Raw genomic sequence first — 20,817 nt, 5'->3', positions numbered from 1 at the left:
GTTGGTTCTCCTGGCAACCAGAGGTGTGGTCCAAAAGTCACCTCATTAACAGAACAAAAGACAACTTTGTTGCTCTCATCACTTAGGAAATTCTAAGGGTTTTAGGAGCTCTGTGCCAGAAATGGGGATGAAGACCAAATATATATTTCTTATTATAAATCATAATATCACAAACATCTTTTTATATGTTTGTCATCTGTATATTTTTGATGAGGTGCCTGTTAAGATCTTTGGCTCATTTTTTGAGTTGTTTGTTTTCTTCTTGTTGAGTTTTAAGAGTTCTTTGTATATTTTATCGTGAAAGCACCCCTCCTACCGTCTTGTTGTAGCTTCTTCTTTGTCTTTGGATGTAGAATGTCTCTTCTGGTAGGTCCCAGTCTTTTTTTGTTAATGGTTGTTCAGCAGTTAGTTGTGATTTTTGTGTTTTCGTGAGGAGGGGAGCTCAAGTCCTTCTGTTCCACCGTCTTGTCTCCAATACTCTCTGTATATTTTAGATAACAGTCCGTTATCAGATAAGTTTTTAGCAAATACTTTCTCCCAGTCTGTGACTTGTCTTTCATTCTCTTGATCAGAGCTTTCATAGAGCAAAATTTTTAATTTTAATGAAGTCTAGCTTATCTATTCTTTCTTTCATGGATTGTGCCTTTGCTATTGTATCTAAAAGCTTATCACCAAACCCAGGGTCACCTAGATTTTCTCCTTTGTTATCTTCTAGGAGTTTTATATTTTACGTTTAGATCTTTGGTCCATTTTGAGTTAATTTTTGTAAAGGTGTAAGGTCTGTTTCTAGATTCTTTTTTTTTTTTTTTTTTTTTGGCATGTAGATGTCCAGTTGTTCTAGCACCATTTGTTGAAGAGACTGTCTTAACTCCATTGTATAGCCTTTGCTTCCTAGTCAAAGATCAGTTGACTATATTTATATGAGTCTGTTTTGGGGCTCTATGTTCTTTTCTATTGATCTATTGATCTATTCTTTCACCAATTCCATACCGTCTTTTTTTTTTTTTTTTTTAAATTTATTTATTTATTTATTTATTTGGCTGTGTTGGGTCTTCGTTTCTGTGCGAGGGCTTTCTCTAGTTGCAGCGAGCGGGGGCCACTCTTCATCGCGGTGCGCGGGCCTCTCACTGTCGCGGCCTCTCTTGTTGGGGAGCACAGGCTCCAGATGCGCAGGCTCAGTAGTTGTGGCTCAAGGGCCCAGCTGCTCCGCGGCATGTGGGATCTTCCCGGACCGGGGCACGAACCCGTGTCCCCTGCATTGGCAGGCAGATTCTCAACCACTGCGCCACCAGGGAAGCCCTTCCATACCGTCTTGATTACTATAGTAAGTCTTAAAGTTGGGCAGGGTCAGTCCTCTGATTTTGATCTTGTCCTTAAATACTGAGTTGACCATTTTGGGTCTTTAGCCTCTTCATATAAATTTTAGAATCAGTTTGTTGATTTCCACAAAATAATTTGCTGGGATTTTTTTTTGTTTTTGTAATTACATTGAATCTATGGATCAAGAATGGGAGAACTGACATTTTGACAATATTGAGTATTCCTATTCATGAACATGGACTATCTCTCTATTTAGTTCTTTGATTTTTCTCATCAGCTTTGTGCTTTTCCTCATATAGATCTTGTACATATTTTGTTAGATTTGTACCTATGTATTTCATTTTTGGGGTGCTAATGTAAATGGTATTGTGTTTTTAATTTCAAATTCTACTTCATTGCTGGTATATAGGAAATCAGTTGACTTTTGTTTGTTAACCTTGTATCCTGTGACCTTGCTTTAATTGCTTATTAGCTCCAGGAGTTTTTTATCAGTTCCTTCAGATTTTCTACATAGACAACCATGTTATCTGTGAAAAAAGACAGCTTTATTTCTTTCTTCCCAATCAATATACCTTTCATTTCCTATTCTTGTCTTATTGTTTAAGCTAGGACTTTCAGTATAATGTGAAAAAGAGTGCTGAGAGGGGGCATCGTACCTGATTTTAGTGGGAAAGCTTCTAGTTTTTCATCATTAAGTATGATGTTAGTTGTAGGTTTTTTGTAGATATTCATTATCAAATTGAGGAATTCCCCCCTTTATTCCTGGTTTACTGAGCGGTTTTTTTTTTATTTTAACATGAGTGGGTGTTGAATTCTGCCAAATTTTTTTTCTGCATTAATTGATATAATCATGTGGTTCTTCTTCTTTAGCCTGTTGATATGATGGATTACATTAATTGATTTTTGAATGGTGAACCAGCCTTGCTACCTAGGATAAACCTTTATCATGTTGTATAATTCTTTTTATACATTGTTGGATTCAATTTACTAATATTTTGTTGAGAATTTTTGCATCTTTGTTTATAAGAGAGATTAGTGTATGTTTCTTTTTTCATAATATCTTTTTCTGCTTTTGGTATTAAGGTAATTCTGGCTTCATAGGATGAGTTAGGAAGTATTCCTTCTGCTTCTGTCTTGTGAAAGAGATTGTAGAGGCTTGGTATAATTTCTCCCTTAAATGTTTGGTAGAATTCACCAGTGAACTCATCTGTGAATGGTGCTTTCTGTTTCAGAAAGTTAATTATTAATTCACTTTCTTTAATAATAGGTATAGGCCTATTCAGATTGTCCTTTTCTTCTTGTGTCAATTTTGGCAGATTGTGTCTTTCAAAGAAGTGGTTCATTTCCTTTAGGATATCAAATTTGTGAGCATAGAGTTGTTCATAGTATTTCTTTCTTACTCTTTTAATGCTTGATGGATTTGTACATGTAGTGATGTCCCCTCTTTCATTTCTGATATTACTAATTTTGGTCGTCTCCTCTCTTAGTTAGCCTGGCTAGAGGCTTATCGATTTTATTGATCTTCTTAAAGAACTAGCTTTTGCTTTCATTGATTTTCTCTTTGATTTCCTGTTTTCAATTTCATTGATTTCTCCTCTAGTTTTTATTTCTTTTCTTCTGCTTACTGTGGATTTAATTTGCCTTTTTTTCTAGTTTCCTAAGGTGGAAGTTTAGATTATTGATTTTTAAAAAAAATTTTTTAACATCTTTATTAGAGTATAATTGCTTTACAGTGGTGTGTTAGTTTCTGCTTTATAACAAAGTGAATCAGTTATACATATACATATGTCCCCTTATCTCTTCCCTCTTGCGTCTCCCTCCCTCCCACACTCCCTATCCCACCCCTCTAGGTGGTCACAGAGCACCAAGCTGATCTCCCTGTGCTATGTGGCTGCTTCCCACTAGCTATCTATTTTACGTTTGGTAGTGTATATATGTCCATGCCACTCTCTCACTTCATCCCAGCTTACCCTTCCCCCTCCCCGTGTCCTCAAGTCCATTCTCTACGTCTGCGTCTTTATTCCTGTCCTGCCCCTAGGTTCTTCAGAACCCCCCCCCCTTTTTTTTATATTCCATATATTGTGTTAGCATATGGTATTTGTTTTTCTCTTTCTGACTTACTTCATTCTGTATGACAGACTCTAGGTCCATCCACCTCACTACAAATAACTCAATTTCGTTTCTTTTTATGGCTGAGTAATATTCCATTGTATATATGTACCACCTCTTCTTTATCCATTCATCTGTCGATGGATACTGAGGTTGCTTCCATGTTCTGGCTATTGTAAATAGAGCTGCATTGAACATCGTGGTATATGACTCTTTTTGAATTATGGTTTTCTCAGGGTATATGCCCAGTAGTGGGATTGCTGGGCCGTATGGTAGTACTATTTTTATTTTTTAAGGAACCTCCATACTGTTCTCCATAGTGGCTGTATCAATTTACATTCCCACCAACAGTGCAAGAGGGTTTCCTTTTCTCCACACCCTCTCCAGCATTTATTGTTTGTAGATTTTTTGATGATGGCCATTCTGACCAGTATGAGATGATATCTAATTGTAGTTTGATTTGCATTTCTCTAATGATTAATGATGTTGAGCATTCTTTCATGTGTTTGTTGGCAATCTGTATATCTTCTTTGGAGAAATGTCTATTTAGGTCTTCTGCCCATTTTTGGATTGGGTTGTTTGTTTTTTTGATATTGAGCTGCATGAGCTGCTTGTAAATTGTAGAGATTAATCCTTTGTCAGTTGCTTCATTTGCAAATATTTTCTCCCATTCTGAGAGTTGTCTTTTCGTCTTGTTTATGGTTTCCTTTGCTGTGCAAAAGCTTTTAAGTTTCATTAGGTCCCATTTGTTTCTTTTTGTTTTTATTTCCATTTCTCTAGGAGGTGGGTCAAAATGGATCTTGCTGTGATTTATGTCATTGAGTGTTCTGCCTATGTTTTCCTCTAAGAGTTTTACAGTGTCTGGCCTTACATTTAGGTCTTTGATCCATTTTGAGTTTATTTTTGTGTATGGTGTTAAGGAGTGTTCTAATTTCATTCTTTTACATGTAGCTGTCCAGTTTTCCCAGCACTACTTATTGAAGAGGCTGTCTTTTTTCCACTGTATATTCTTGCCTCCTTTATCAAAGATAAGGTGACCATATGTGTGTGGGTTTATCTCTGGGCTTTCTATCCTGTTCCATTGATCTATATTTCTGTTTTTGTGCCAGTACCATACTGTCTTGATTACTGTAGCTTTGTAGTATCATCTGACGTCCGGGAGCCTGATTCCTCCAGCTCCGTTTTTCTTTCTCAAGATTGCTTTGGCTATTTGGGGTCTTTTGTGTTTCCATACAAATTGTGAAATTTGTTGTTCTATTTCTGTGAAAAATGCCATTGGTAGTTTGATAGGGATTGCATTGAATCTGTAGATTGCTTTGAGTAGTAGAGTCATTTTCACAATGTTGATTCTTCCAATCCAAGAACCTGGTATATCTCTCCACCTGTTTGTATCATCTTTAATTTCTTTCATCAGTGTCTTATAATTTTCTGCATACAGGACTTTTGTCTCCTTAGGTAGGTTTATTCCTAGAAATTTTATTCTTTTTGTTGCAATGGTAAATGGGAGTGTTTCCTTAATTTCACTTTCAGATTTTTCATCATTAGTGTAGAGGAATGCAAGAGATTTCTGTGCATTAATTTTGTATCCTGCTACTTTACCAAATTCATTGATTAGCTCTAGTAGTTTTCTGGTAGCATCTTTGGGATTCTCTATGTATAGTATCATGTCATCTGCAAACAGTGACAGCTTTACTTCTTCTTTTCCGATTTGGATTCCTTTTATTTCTTTTTCTTCTCTGATTGCTGTGGCTAAAACTTCCAAAACAATGTTCAATAATAGTGGTGAGAGTGGGCAACCTTGTCTTCTTCCTGATCTTGGAGGAAATGCTTTCAGTTTTTCACCATTGAGGACAGTGTTAGCTGTGGGTTTGTCATATGTGACCTTTATTATGTTGAGGCAAGTTCCCTCTATGCCTACTTTCTGGAGGGTTTTTATCATAAATGGATGTTGGATTTTGTCAAAAGCTTATTCTGCATCTATTGAGAGGATCATATGGTTTTTCTCCTTCAATTTGTTAATATGGTGTATCACATTGATTGATTTGCGTATATTGAAGAATCCTTGCATTCCTGGGATAAACCCCACTTGATCATGGTGTATGATCCTTTTAATGTGCTGTTGGATTCTGTTTGCTAGTATTTTGTTGAGGATTTTTGCATCTATGTTCATCAGTGATATTGGCCTGTAGTTTTCTTTCTTGGTGACATCTTTGTCTGGTTTTGGTATCAGGGTGATGGTGGCCTCGTAGAATGAGTTTGGGAGTGTTCCTCCCTCTGCTATATTTTGGAAGAGTTTGAGAAGGATAGGTGTTAGCTCTTCTCTAAATGTTTGATAGAATTCGCCTGTGAAGCCATCTGGTCCTGGGCTTTTGTTTGTTGGAAGATTTTTAATCACAGTTTCAATTTCAGTGCTTGTGTTTGGTCTGTTCATATTTTCTATTTCTTCCTGGTTTAGTCTTGGAAGGTTGCGCATTTCTAAGAATGTGTGTATTTCTTCCAGGTTGTCCATTTTATTGGCATATAGCTGCTTGTAGTAATCTCTCACGATCCTTTGTATTTCTGCAGTGTCAGTTGTTACTTCTCCTTTTTCCTTTCTAATTCTCTTGATTTGAGTCTTCTCCCTTTTTTTCTTGATAAGTCTGGCTAATGGTTTATCAATTTTGTTTATCTTCTCAAAGAACCAGCTTTTAGTTTTATTGATCTTTGCTATTGTTTACTTCATTTCTTTTTCATTTTTTTCTGATCTGACCTTTATTATTTCTTTCCTTCTGCTAACTTTGGGGGTTTTTTGTTCTTCTTTCTCTAATTGCTTTAGGTGTAAGGTTAGGTTGTTTATTTGAAATGTTTCTTAAGGTAGGATTGTGTTGGTATACACTTGCTCTTAGAACTGCTTTTGCTGCATCCCATAGGTTTTGGGTTGTCGTGTTTTCATTGTCATTTGTCCCTAGGTATTTTTTGATTTCCTCTTTGATTTCTTCAGTGATCTCTTGGTTATTTAGTAGTGTATTGTTTAGCCTCCATGTGTTCGTATTTTTTACAGATTTTTTCCTGTAATTGATATCTAGGCTCATAGCGTTGTGGTTGGAAAAGATACTTGATACGATTTCAATTTTCTTAAATTTACCAAGGCTTGATTTGTGACCCAAGATATGATCTATCCTGGGAATGTTCCATGAGCACTTGAGAAGAATGTGTATTCTGTTGTTTTTGGATGGAATGTCCTATAAATATCAATTAAGTCCATCTGTTTAATGTATCATTTAAAGCTTGTGTTTCCCTATTTATTTTCATTTTGGATGATCTGTCCATTGGTGAAAGTGGGGTGTTTAAGTCCCCTAGTATGATTGTGTTACTGTCGATTTCCCCTTTTATGGCTGTTAACATTTGCCTTATGTATTGAGGTGCTCGTATGTTGGGTGCATAAATATTTACAATTGTTATATCTTCTTCTTGGATTGATCCCTTGATCATTATGTAGTGTCCTTCTTTGTCTCTTGTAATAGTCTTTGTTTTAAAGTCTATTTTGTCTGATATGAAATTGCTACTCCAGGTTTCTTTTGATTTCCTTTTGTGTGGAATATCTTTTTCCATCCCCTCTCTTACAGTCTGTATGTGTCCCTAGATCTGAAGTGGGTCTTGTAGACAGCATATATACGGGTCTCGTTTTTGTATCCATTCAGCCAGTCTATGTCTTTTGGTTGGAGCATTTAATCCATTTACATTTAAGGTAATTATCAATATGTATGTTCCTATTACCATTTTGTTAATTGTTTTGGGTTTGTTATTGTAGGTCTTTTCCTTCTCTTGTGTTTTCTGCCTAGAGAAGTTCCTTTAGCATTTGTTGTAAAACTGGTTTGGTGGTGCTGAATTCTCTTAGGTTTTGCTTGTCTATAAAGGTTTTAATTTCTCCATCAAATCTGAATAAGATCCTTGCTGGGTAGAGTAATCTTGGTTGTAGGTTTTTCTCCTTCATCACTTTAAATATGTCCTGCCAGTCCCTTCTGGCTTGCAGAGTTTCTGCTGAAAGATCAGCTGTTATCCTTATGGGGATTCCCTTGTGTGTTATTTGTTGTTTTTCCCTTGCTGCTTTTAATGTTTTTTTTATGTTATATAGGAAGATATGATAAGAGAACAGAAGATATATCATCAGTACTTGGCACAGTGGCATAAGGAAGAAAAAGCTCAGGAGAAAGAACTGGACAGAATGTTAGAGAAAGAGATGGAAAAGAAGTTTGCTGAGAAGGGCAAGGAGCTGAGACTTGAAAAGGAGGCAAGAAAACAACTTTTGAATGAGGTCATGTGTACAAGAAAACTGCAAGTTCAAGAAAAGTGTAAGGAAATGAATTATAATTATATTATATTTGGGCCTTAATTCAATTTAAGTAGCAACCAAAATATTTATTAAATAAGTATTATGTGTGAAATACTATGAAGAATGTAAAAAGGATTAAGGCAAGATCCCTGCTTTGCAGGGACCTTACCTAATTGAATACTTGAATATCTTTCTGCAGGTGTCTCCATACGTCCATACCTGCATGCCTTTGCTTGGGTAGTTTTCTCTCCCTATGATGCTTTTTATCTTGAGAAATCCTGGACATCCTTCAAGGCCAACTCAAATATCTCATTCCTTGAGAGGCCCTCTGTGTTCCTGTATTCATAATAAATCTTCTTTCTGGGGTTCTCACCATTGCTTGTTCACATCTCTTAGCATACCACTGAATTCCCTCAGCTTCAGTGCTTGGTCACAGAAGGAAATATTGTTGAGAGGATTTCTATACCCAGATGTAAACATTTACTGTTAGGGTACTATGGACTTCACACTAGCTGTCTTTGCAAGAGAAAGCTCATCTTGGTTCCACTGATTAATTCTCCACTCCAGGAATTATAATGGCAGTTGAAAATTGTTAAGCCAGTATTAGATGGAGTTTTAAGAAATGAGAAGAAAGCTTCTATGATAAAATGATTTCTGTATTCTCCCATGATAAATGTTTTAGAATATGTTGAGAAAACATGGAAAATTTAAGTATTTGGAACCATTTATAAACAAGGAAATAAAATCAACCATAATGCACCACCCAGGAATAGCTACTGTTCACAACTTCCTGTATTTCCTTCCAGTATTTTTATTATGTATGTCATTTCCCCTCACAAATTAGGATCTTGTTGTATATATTTTTTTACAGCCTGCATTTCCCACGTATCATAAACATTTTTCCAGGTTAATTTCCTTCAATTGTGATATTTGTAATGCTTCCTAGAAATCCATTATAAAAATGGACCATAATTTATTTTACCTAAACACAGCTAATGGACCTTCAGCCTGTTTTGAATCTTTTTCCTGCTGTGTTAGCATTGCAGGTTACTATCTCTGTACACAGGTTTTTGGCTCATATATGATTAAGATAAATTCCTGTAAATGGATTTGGGACCAAAGATATGTACATTTTAGATGTATATTGCCTGGTTTTATTTATTCTTTTGTGAACTCTGTTCTCTTTGTCATTTTTTACCTACTGGGTTGTTTAAGTTTTCCTTATTTAATTTATAAGAGACTTACATACTGTTTTTCCAGTACTTATTTTGTAATAAATAAAATCCCCTATTAATATAAATGGCAATAGAACTGTTTGTCCTCAAGAAGAGAAAGATGAGAAGTGTTCAAACAGTGGTAATCTGGTATGAAAAAGGCTGATCATAGATTTCAGTGACAAATGATTAAGAGAAAATCTCTGTAGATTGCAGCACATATGAATCTAAACCCTATTCTTTCCTTAATGGAGATGACTACTTCTACCTTATTAAGCTAAGATCCAGCCCAGTGATTCTAAGCTCTGCCTTTCTAAAGACAATATGGCATCGATGCCCCGAAAGATGTCAGCAAGTCTTTTCTGAAAAAGTCATTCAGCAAAAATTACTTTTGTCTTTCTTAGTGCAACGAAAAGCAAAAGAACAGGAAGAACGTGCTATGGAACAGGAACGCATAAATGAAGGTCTTAAAGAGCTTAACCGTGAAGAGAGGGAGGATTTTACAAGGTATGATTTTGTTTTCTTTATTATTGCTAACTAACCAAAAATAGGAGATTTTTAGCATAGAGGACAATGTGCCATAATTCACGTATTATTGATGTTATTTTATGTCAGTATTACATTTGTCCTAAAAGCTCAGTTCAGTTTATAAAATTTCATATAAAAATAAGCAACAACCATTTTGGTAAAATTAAATTCTGTACATTGTGTACATTCTGATTATACACATTAGGTATTAAACTGGATAAACATCTTATAAAATAAAACAAACTAGAAACAATTTTTATAAAGTAGGCACCAACCCTAAATTGTAATGAAATAAGTTTTTTCCCCCATGAAATAAACCCAGAAATACAGCATGACCTAATTAGTTAGATTAACAGAAATGGCTTATGGGGTTATGATTCCATGCAAATGTCCCAGGAAGATTTTTTGTAGCCTGGCTGAGCTGGAAAACTGAAGTGCTCTGGGTGCTTTGAGATGTACCACTTCCCTCCTCGGGCAAGTGTCCCTCTGATCACCATAATCAGGCTCAGGTAGAGAAAATTGGCTGATGCCTCCTTGCAGCCTTTCTCAGATCATAGCAGTCCCTTCCCACCGATGACTATGACACCCAGTTCAGGTGACCAGTGTGGTGGAGAAAGAGGACCTGGCTCCTCTAATTGCTGGTCACCCTCCCTGTCCCTAGGACCTGTTCCCCGGCTCACCCACATTTGGTACATAGAAATAAGTTCTCTTCTTTATAGGAAGAGTATGGTTTATATACCTGAGCCTATTGTTACTTTGGGGGCACTACCAACAACATCTGGCCTACCCTACTGACTTCCTGCTACTTGTTCTGCTCTGGAGTTCCTTCCTTCTCACTTTTGAAAAGTCTGTTGTTGGAGATGTGAGGGGAATTTAATGAATAACAACTCTCTTCCCTGCCCAACTTTTATTTTTTTCTTATATTAACATCTTTATTGGAGTATAATTGCTTTCCAATGGTGTGTTAGTTTCTGCTATATCATAAAGTGAATCAGCTCTACGTATACATGTATCCCCACATCCCCTTCCTCTTGCATCTCCCCCCGACCCTCCCTATCCCACCCCTCTAGGTGGTCACAGAGCACCTAGCTGATCTCCCTGTGCTGTGCGGCTGCTTCCCACTACCTATTTTACATTTCGTAGTGTATATATGTCCATGCCACTCTCTCACTTCATCCCAGCTTACCCTTCCCCCTCCCTGTGTCCTCAAGTCCATTCTCTACTTCTGCATCTTTATTCCTGTCCTGCCCCTAGGTTCTACTTCACTCTGTATGACAGACTCTAGGTCCATCCACCTCACTACAAATAACTCAATTTCGTTTCTTTTTATGGCTGAGTAATATTCCATTGTATATATGTGCCACAACTTCTTTATCCATTCATCTGTTGATGGACACTTAGGTTGCTTTCATGTCCTGGCTATTGTAAATAGTGCTGCAGTGAACATTGTGATACATGACTCTATTTTCTCTTTTTTCAGTTTTGCTTCAGAATGTATTTATTTAGGTTTATAAAATATTAAATATATTTATAATATATGTAAATATATATATATTTTTTATCTGAAATTCAAATTTAACCCAGTGTCCTGTTTTTTTTTTTTAACACCTTTATTGGAGTATAATCGCTTTACAATGGTGTGTTCATTTCTGCTGTATAGCAAAGTGAACCAGCTATACATAAACACACATCCCCATATCTCCTCCCTCTTGCGTCTCCCTCCCACCCTCCCTATCCCACCCCTCTAGGTGGTCACAAAGCACAGAGCTGATCTCCCTGTGCTATGCAGCTGCTTCCCACTAGCTATCCATTTTACATTTGGTAGTGTATATATGTCCAGTCCACTCTCTCACTTCATCCCATCTTACCCTTCCCCGTCCCCGTGTCCTCAAGTCCATTCTCTACGTCTGCGTCTTTATTCCTGTCCTGCCCCTAGGTTCTTCAGAACCCCCCCCCTTTTTTTTATATTCCATATATTGTGTTAGCATATGGTATTTGTTTTTCTCTTTCTGACTTACTTCATTCTGTATGACAGACTCTAGGTCCATCCACCTCACTACAAATAACTCAGTCTTGTTTCTTTTTATGGCTGAGTAATATTGCATTGTATATATGTGCCACCTCTTCTTTATCCATTCATCTGTCGATGGATACTGAGGTTGCTTCCATGTCCTGGCTATTGTAAATAGAGCTGCAGTGAACATTGTGGTACATGACTCTTTTTGAATTATGGTTTTCTCAGGGTATATGCCCAGTAGTGGGATTGCTGGGCCGTATGGTAGTACTATTTTTAGTTTTTTAAGGAACCTCCATACTGTTCTCCATAGTGGCTGTATCAATTTACATTCCCACCAACAGTGCAAGAGGGTTCTCTTTTCTCCACACCTTCTCCAGCATTTATTGTTTGTAGATATTTTGATGATGGCCATTCTGACCGGTGTGAGGTGATACCTCATTGTAGTTTTGATTTGCATGTTGATAATGATTAGTGATGTTGAGCATCCCTTCATGTGTTTGTTGGCAATCTGTATATCTTCTTTGGAGAAATGTCTGTTTAGACCTTCTGCCCATTTTTGGATTGGGTTGTTTGTTTCTTTGATATTGAGCTGCATCAGCTGCTTGTAAATTTTAGAGGCTAATCTTTTGTCAGTTGCTTCATTTGCAAATATTTTCTCCCATTGTGAGGGCTATCCTTTCATCTTGTTTATGTTTTCCTTTGCTGTGCAAAAGCTTTTAAGTTTCATTAGGTCCCATTTGTTTATTTTTGTTTTTATTTCCACTTCTCTAGGAGGTGGGTCAAAAAAGATCTTGCTGTGATTTATGTCATAGTGTTTTGCCTATGTTTTCCTCTAAGAGTTTTACAGTGTCTGGCTTTACATTTAGGTCTTTGATCCATTTTGAGTTTATTTTTGTGTATAGTGTTAGGGAGTGTTCTAATTTCATTCTTTTACATGTAGCTGTCTAGTTTTCGCAGCACCACTTATTGAAGAGGCTGTCTTTTCTCCATTGTATATTCTTGCCTCCTTTATCAAAAATAAGGTGACCATATGTGCATGTGTTTATCTCTGGTCTTTCCATCCTGTTCCATTGATCTATATTTCTGTTTTTGTGCCAGTACCATACTGTCTTGATTACTGTAGCTTTGTAGTATAGCCTGAAGTCAGGGAGCCTGATTCCTCCAGCTCCATTTTTCTTTATAAGATTGCTTTGGCTATTCGGGGTCTTTTGTTTTCCATACAAATTGTGAAATATTTTGTTCTAGTTCTGTGAAAAATGCCAGTGGTACTTTGATAGCGATTGTGTTGAATCTGTAGATTGCTTTGGGTAGTATAGTCATTTTCAATGTTGATTCTTCCAATCCAAGAACATGGTATATCTCTCCACCTGTTTGTATCATCTTGAATTTCTTTCATCAGTGTCTTATAGTTTTCTGTATACAGGTCTTTTGTCTCCTTAGGTAAGTTTATTCCTAGGTATTTTATTCTTTTTGTTGCAATGGTAAATGGGAGTGTTTCCTTAATTTCTCTTTCAGATTTTTCATCATTAGTGTATAGGAATGCAAGAGATTTCTGTGCATTAATTTTGTATCCTGCTACTTTACCAAATTCATTGATTAGCTCTAGTAGTTTTTTCTGGTAGCATCTTTAGGATTCTCTATGTATAGTATCATGTCATCTGCAAACAGTGACAGCTTTACTTCTTCTTTTCCGATTTGGATTCCTTTTATTTCTTTTTCTTCTCTGATTGCTGTGGCTAAAACTTCCAAAACAATGTTGAATAATAGTGGTGAGAGTTGACAAACTTGTCTTGTTCCTGATCTTGGAGGAAATGCTTTCAGTTTTTCACCATTGAGGACAGTGTTGGCTGTGGGTTTGTCATATGTGACCTTTATTATGTTGAGGCAAGTTCCCTCTATGCCTACTTTCTGGAGGGTTTTTATCATAAATGGATGTTGGATTTTGTCAAAAGCTTATTCTGCATCTATTGAGAGGATCATATGGTTTTTCTCCTTCAATTTGTTAATATGGTGTATCACATTGATTGATTTGCGTATATTGAAGAATCCTTGCATTCCTGGGATAAACCCCACTTGATCATGGTGTATGATCCTTTTAATGTGCTGTTGGATTCTGTTTGCTAGTATTTTGTTGAGGATTTTTGCATCTATGTTCATCATAGATGTAGTTTTCTTTCTTGGTGACATCTTTGTCTGGTTTTGGTATCAGGGTGATGGTGGCCTCGTAGAATGAGTTTGGGAGTGTTCCTCCCTCTGCTATATTTTGGAAGAGTTTGAGAAGGTTAGGTGTTAGCTCTTCTCTAAATGTTTGATAGAATTCACCTGTGAAGCCATCTGGTCCTGGGCTTTTGTTTGTTGGAAGATTTTTAATCACAGTTTCAATTTCAGTGCTTGTGATTGGTCTGTTTATATTTTCTATTTCTTCCTGGTTCAGTCTCAGAAGGTTGTGCTTTTCTAAGAATGTGTGTATTTCTTCCAGGTTGTCCATTTTATTGGCATAGAGTTGCTTGTAGTAATCTCTCACGATCCTTTGTATTTCTGCAGTGTCAGTTGTTACTTCTCCTTTTTCCTTTCTAATTCTATTGATTTGAGTCTTCTCCCTGTTTATCTTGATGAGTCTGGATAATGGTTTATCAATTTTGTTTATCTTCTTATAGAACCAGCTTTTAGTTTTACTGATCTTTGCTATCGTTTGCTTCATTTCTTTTTCATTTATTTCTGATCTGACCTTTATGATTTCTTTCCTTCTGCTAACTTTGGGTTTTTTTGTTCTTCTTTCTCTGATTGTTTTAGGTGTAAGTTTAGGTTGTTTATTTGAGATGTTTCTTATTTCTTGAGGTAGGATTGTATTGCTCTAAACTTCCCTCTTAGAAGTGCTTTTGCTGCATCCCATAGGTTTTGGGTCGTCGTGTTTTCATTGTCATTTGTCTCTAGGTATTTTTTGATTACCTCTTTGATTTCTTCAGTGACCTCTAGGTTATTAAGTAGTGTATTGTTTAGCCTCCATGTGTTTGTATTTTTTACAGGTTTTTTTCCTGTAGTTGATATCTAGTCTCATAGCATTGTGGTCGGAAAAGATACTTGATAAGATTTCAATTTTTAAAAATTTACCAAAGCTTGATTTTTGTCCCAAGATATGATCTATCCTGGAGAATGTTCCATGAGCACTTGAGAAGAAAGTGTATTCTGTTGTTTTTGGCTGGAATGTCCTATAAATATCAATTAAGTCCATCTTGTTTAATGTATCATTTAACGCTTGTGTTTCCTTATTTATTTTCATTTTGGATGATCTGTCCATTAGTGAAAGTAGGGTGTTAAAGTCACCTACTTTGATTTTGTTACTGTTGATTTCCCCTTTTATGGCTGTTAGTATTTGCCTTATGTATTGAGGTGCTTCTATGTGGGGTACATAAATATTTACAATTGTTATATCTTCTTCTTGGATTGATACCTTGATCATTATGTAGTGTCCTTCTTTGTCTCTTGTAATAGTCTTTATTTTAAAGTCGATTTTTTCTGATAATGAGAATTGCTACTCCAGGTTTCTTTTGATTTCCATTTTCATGGAATATCTTTTTCCATACCCTCACTTTCAGTCTGTATGTTTCCCTAGGTCTGAAGTGGGTCTCTTGTAGACAGCATATATATGGGTCTTGTTTTTATATCCATTCAGCCAGTCTCTGTCTTTTGGTTGGAGCATTTAATCCATTTACATTTTAGGTAGTTATCTATATGTATGCTCATATTATTGTCATTTTCTTAATTGTTTTGGGTTTGTTATTGTAGGTCTTTTCCTTCTCTTGTGTTTCCTGCCTAGAGAAGTTCCTTTAGTATTTGTTGTAAAGCTGGTTTGGTGGTGCTGAATTCTCTTAGCTTTTGCTTCTCTGTAAAGGTTTTAATTTCTCCGTCAAATCTGAATGAGATCCTGGCTGGATAGAGTAATCTTGGTTGTAGGGTTTTCCCTTTCATCACTTTAAATATGTCCTGCCACTCCCTTCTGCTTTCTGAGTTTCTGCTGAAAGATCAGGTGTTAACTTTATGGGGATTCCCTTGTATGTTGTTCGTTGCTTTTCCCTTGCTGCTTTTAATATTTTTTCTTTGTATTTATTTTTTGATAGGTTGATTAATATGTGTCTTGGCATGTTTCTCCTTGGAATTATTCTCTGTAGGACTCTTTGTGCCTCCTGGACTTGATTGGGTCTTTCCTTTCCCATGTTAGGGAATTTTTCAACTATAATCTCTTCAAATATTTTCTCAGTCCCTTTCTATTTCTCTTCTTCTTCTGGGACCCCTATAATTTGAATGTTGGTGCATTTAATGTTGTCCCAGAGGTCTCTGAGACTGTCCTCAATTCTTTTCATTTTTTTTTCTTTATTCTGCTCTGCGGTAGTTATTTCTACTATTTTATCTTCCAGGTCACTTATCCGTTCTTCTGCATCAGTTATTCTGCTATTGATTCCTTCTAGAGAATTTTTAATTTCATTTATTGTGTTGTTAATCACTGTTTGTTTGATCTTTAGTTCTTCTAGGTCCTTGTTAAACGTTTCTTGTATTTTCTCCATTCTATTTGCAAGATTTTGGATCATCTTTACTATTATTACTCTGAATTCTTTTTCAGGTAGACTGCCTATTTCCTCTTCATTTTTTTGGTCAGGTGGGTTTTTTTCTTGCTCCTTCATCTGCTGTGTATTTCTCTGTCTTCTCATTTTGCTTAACTTACTGTGTTTGTGGTTTCCTTTTCACAGGCTGCAGGTTCGTAGTTCCCATTGTTTTTGGTGTCTGTCCCCAGTGGCTAAGGTTGCTTCAGTGGATTGTGTAGGCTTCCTGGTGGAGGGGACTGGTACCTGTGTTCTGGTGGATGAGCCTGGATCTTGTCTTTCTGGTGGGCAGGACTGCGTCTGGTGGTGTGTTTTGGGGTGTTGGTGACCTTATTATGATTTTAGGCAGCCTCTCTACTAATGGGTGGGGTTTGTGTTCCTGTCTTGCTAGTTGTTTGGCATAGGGTGTCCAGCACTTGCAGTTGCTGGTCATCGAGTGGAGCTGGGTCTTAACGTTGAGACAGAGATCTGTGGGAGAGCTCTTGCCAATTGATATTACGTGGGGCCGGGAGGTCTCTGTTGGACCAATGTCCTGAACATGGCTCTCCCACCTCAGAGGTTCAGGCCTGACACCCGGCAGGAGCACCAAGACCCTGTTAGCCACACAGCAGCTTTGCACCCTTGGGCAGCCTGTTTTGTTCTCCAGGCCTCAGTTTCTCCATCTCCAAACTCCGGAACACACTCCAGAGGCCCTCCTTTCAACGTGCTGCCTCTCCCCTTCCGTGCATGTCCTAAGCCCCTGCCCAACTTTTGAATCAACTGAGAAATAAGAAAAATAGTGTGAGCAGAAGGTATTACAGTTACCTATTGGTGTATAACAACACACCCCCAAATTTGTGGTTTAAAGTGAGTTATGGGGCTTCCCTGGTGGCGCAGTGGTTGAGAATCTGCCTGCTAATGCAGGGGACACGGGTTCGAGCCCTGGTCTGGGAAGATCCCACATGCCGCGGAGCAACTAGGCCCGTGAGCCACAGCTACTGAGCCTGCGCATCTGGAGCCTGTGCTCCGCAACAAGAGAGGCCGCGATAGTGAGAGGCCCGCGCACCGCGATGAAGAGTGGCCCACGCTTGCCGCAACTAGAGAAAGCCCTCACACAGAAACGAAGACCCAACACAGCCAAAAATAAATAAATAAATAAATAAATTTTTAAAAACAATAAGTAAAATAATAAAGTGAGTTATGATTATGTCTCATGATTCTGTGGTTGACAAGGCTCAGCTGGGTGGTTCTTACTTGGGGTCTCTCATGTGGTTCAAGTCAGATGCTGGCTGGGGTTACATTCATGTGAAGGCTCAGCTGGAATGCACACCTAAGATACCTATTCATATAGCTTGTAGTGTGTGCTGACTGTGCCTGGGGATCTCATCTGGTATTATCAGCCAGAACACCTACACATGGCCTCTCCATGTGGCTTGGGGTTCTTACAGTGTGGTGGCTGGTTTTGAGAGGGATAGTTCCAACAGCAAGCATTCCAAGAGACAGGAAGAGGAAGCTGCCAGGCCAGTTAAGGACTACATCTAGGACTGCTATAGCATCACTTCTGTCATATTCTATTGGTCATAAAAAGCAGCCACAGGGCCCATCTAGATTCAGTGGGATGGAGAAATAAGCTCCACCTCTTGATAGGGGAGTAGAGGTTCACATTGCAGAAGAGCATATGGGAGGGGGCAATGTCACTGTGGCAGTCTTTGGAAAATGGAATCTGCCACACAGAGGCATATGCATGCTGTAATCTCTATTTCTGATAAAGTCTTATATTAATGTGGCTTATAGATTGTAAAATGGTAAAACTGCTATGGAAAATAATATGAAGTTTCCTCAAAAAATTAAAAATAGAAATACCATATGATCCAGTAATCCCACTTCTGGGTATAAATCCAAAATAAATGAAAGCAGGACCTTAAAGAGATGTTTGTATACTTATGTTCATAGCACCACTATTCACAATAGCCAAGGTGGAAATAACCCAAATGTCCATTAACAGATGAATGGATAAACAAAGTGGGGTATGTACATACAGTGGAATATTATTCAGCCTTAAAAAGGAAGGAAAGCCTGTCAGATACTACAGCATGGATGAACCTTGAGGACATGCTAAGTAAAATAAACCAGTCACAAAAAGACAGATGCTGTATGATTTCACTTACTTGAGGTACCTAGAATAGTCAAATTCATAAAGACAGCAAGTAGAATGGTGGTTACCAAGGGCTGGTGGGAGGGGACAAAAAAGAGTTGTTGTTTAATGGGTATAGAGTTTCAGATTTGCAAGACAAAAAGGTTCTGGAGATCTGCTTCACAACAATGTGAATATACTTAACACTACTGAACTGTACACTTAAAAATGGTTAAGATGGTAAATTTTACATTATGTGTTTTTTACCACAGTAAAAAAAATCACTATAAATTTTTAAATGTGGCTTATGTATTTTAACTGTGGCTTATATATGGAGGAAATCATCTAGTTAATACTGAACAGAATGAGTCAAACTTACCCACCCGGTCACCAGCAACCCACCCAGTCACCAGCAGTGCCAAACCACTGCAGGCCTCCCCTGCAGGGAGAATATGCCCCCTTTGATATAGAAAGCAGACAAGAAATAGGCAGAACAACTTGTTCCGTTTTACCTTCTTCCTTGGGAGTGTGAGAGGGGATGGAGAGAAGCCAAGGGCTCTCTCCACATAGCAGTCAATATTTTGAATGAAGAAGAGACATTCCCTCCCTAAAATCAATTTTTGTTCTAAGGTTGTCTTAATTACTATTGGGTAATAAACACATTACTGAATTTTTCATCTATTTCTTCCCCACTCACCCTGATTTTAATGGGAATTTTAATTTGACTTTGAAAATTACATTTTAAGTGTAATGGCCTACATAAATCCAAATACTTACTTTGACAGTTTTATACTTTGACATTTCTAATACTTTAGACGCTCCAGTTTAGCCCAGGAGTACAGGAAGCAACTTCAGATGCAAATATGCTCCCAACAGCAAGCCCGTGAAGCAGAGAAGGAGGAGGAACGCCGAGAGTTTGAAGCAGGGATGACAGCAGAGAAGAATTTCCAGGACAAGATCCAGGAGATCCTGTCCACCCATCAAGTGCTGCCCCAAAATATTCATCCCATGCGGAGAGCATGCCCTAATAAGCTTCCACCATAGTTTTGTAAACATCAACCTAGTTTTTCCCAGTCTTTTACTATTTTAAACTATAGCATGCTTGTATATCCCTTTTAACTCATGGATAAACTGTTCTTTTATACTCTGAGTTTGCATAATTATATGCCACGAAATTTTCTGCTTACAAATTAAACTGTTCCTTTCTGAGATTTCATAGACTGACAAATCTGAATGATCTACTTCCTATCACATAGTTATTTTCCTTATTTATCTCCATGCCTCCCTTTCTTGTTCATTTATTAATAGCTTCACTTTCTTCCATCCATCTGCCAATATGCCCATTTCCTCTTGCCTCCTTTCTCTTCTCTCTCACAGACATAATTCACAACATTAGCAGGGCATTTTTGCAGGCAGAGCTGGGACTATCAGCCACTTTCATTAACCCGTTTATTCAGTCATTAAACAAATGTTTACTGAGTACCTTTCATGTGCCAGCACCAGTCTGGATCCTGAGACTTCAGCAAGAACAAAGCAAACCCCTTGCTCTCATGGAGATTACATCCTAGTGGAGGAAACCAGGTAAGTGTTAAGTGCTATAGGCAAGAAGTGGCAGGAGTGCTATTTTATTTTATATGTGATAGTCAGAATAGATCTCTTTGAGCAGCTGATATTTGAATGAACCAGCCATGTGGCTATCTGGGGGGAAAACATCCCAGGCAGAAGAAAGAGCCAGTGCAAGGGCCTTGGGGCAGAAGTCTGCTTAGTGCATATGAGGCATTGCATTTGTGCTGGAGTAGAGTGAGGAGAGAGTGGTAGAAGACTAATTGGAAAGGTAGTGGGGGCCAGATGATGTAAGGCCTTGGAACCAGGGTAAAGACTGGCTTTTACTTCTGTAGGAAGCTGTTATAGGGTTTTGATCAGAGGAGCAACATGATACGATGTAACAGGGTTGTTGGCTACCATGTAGAGAATAGACTTCAAGGAGACAAGAAACAAGGATTCAGTTAAGAAGTGATCACAATACCCCAGGTTAGGGGTGATGGTAGTGTGGTAGCCAGCCGCCAAGATGACCCCTAATAATTCTCGATGTAGAGAATGTACACACAGAAGTATGTGTTTATGCCCTTGTATAGCCCCCTTCCACCCTGAATCTTGGGCACTATGTAAAATGTGTGCATTTACTGGTTAAAAAAAAAAGGTAGAAAGAAATCGACATGTTCATATTCCTAAAGTTCAGCATTATAATTATTTTCACTTCTTTGAAAAGTTCCCTCCAAGGCTTTTTCTATATGGATACTCATTTTTACATTGTAAATACACTGCCATGTTTCTTCACCTATCACATTTACAAATGGCTACATAATAGTCTACTGTTTGTCCTATAATTTATTAAACATTGGACTTTGAGTTTATTTCAAATTTGTCACTGTTACGAATTTTTCTATACAACATTCATTTGAATTATTTCCTTAGAGTCATGCAATTCCCTGGAGTGGGATTTTTGGGTCAAAGGGGATAAACATTTATATACTTTTGCTTTCAAGCACCACATTTGCAAAATAAGTTTTTAGAGTTGCAGGCTCTTTAGGGAAATGTTTTCAGGG

The 20,817-nt window shown here is 37.6% G+C and overlaps 1 protein-coding gene across 2 annotated transcripts in view; it reads left to right on the top strand.

The window, feature by feature from the left end:
• The window catches only part of CFAP53 (cilia and flagella associated protein 53), a 73,018-nt gene that overhangs the window by 35,553 nt on the left and 16,648 nt on the right, over positions 1 to 20,817 (top strand). The window contains exons 6-8 of one of the 2 annotated variants that reach the window (XM_059894941.1): positions 7,544 to 7,760; positions 9,360 to 9,462; positions 19,027 to 19,422. In XM_059894941.1, the coding sequence (XP_059750924.1) occupies positions 7,544 to 7,760; positions 9,360 to 9,462; positions 19,027 to 19,255 (549 nt within the window). In that variant the 3' untranslated portion in view covers positions 19,256 to 19,422. Of the gene's footprint in view, positions 1 to 7,543; positions 7,761 to 9,359; positions 9,463 to 19,026; positions 19,423 to 20,817 lie in introns of those variants that run through there. The other variant, XM_059894942.1, reaches the window with a different exon arrangement.

Source organism: Balaenoptera ricei, chromosome 14, assembly GCF_028023285.1.
Source record: "Balaenoptera ricei isolate mBalRic1 chromosome 14, mBalRic1.hap2, whole genome shotgun sequence".
In the NCBI taxonomy this organism is placed as follows: domain Eukaryota; kingdom Metazoa; phylum Chordata; class Mammalia; order Artiodactyla; family Balaenopteridae; genus Balaenoptera; species Balaenoptera ricei.
Note: the sequence above shows the minus strand (reverse complement) of the source record. Positions and strands in the feature narration are given on the sequence as shown.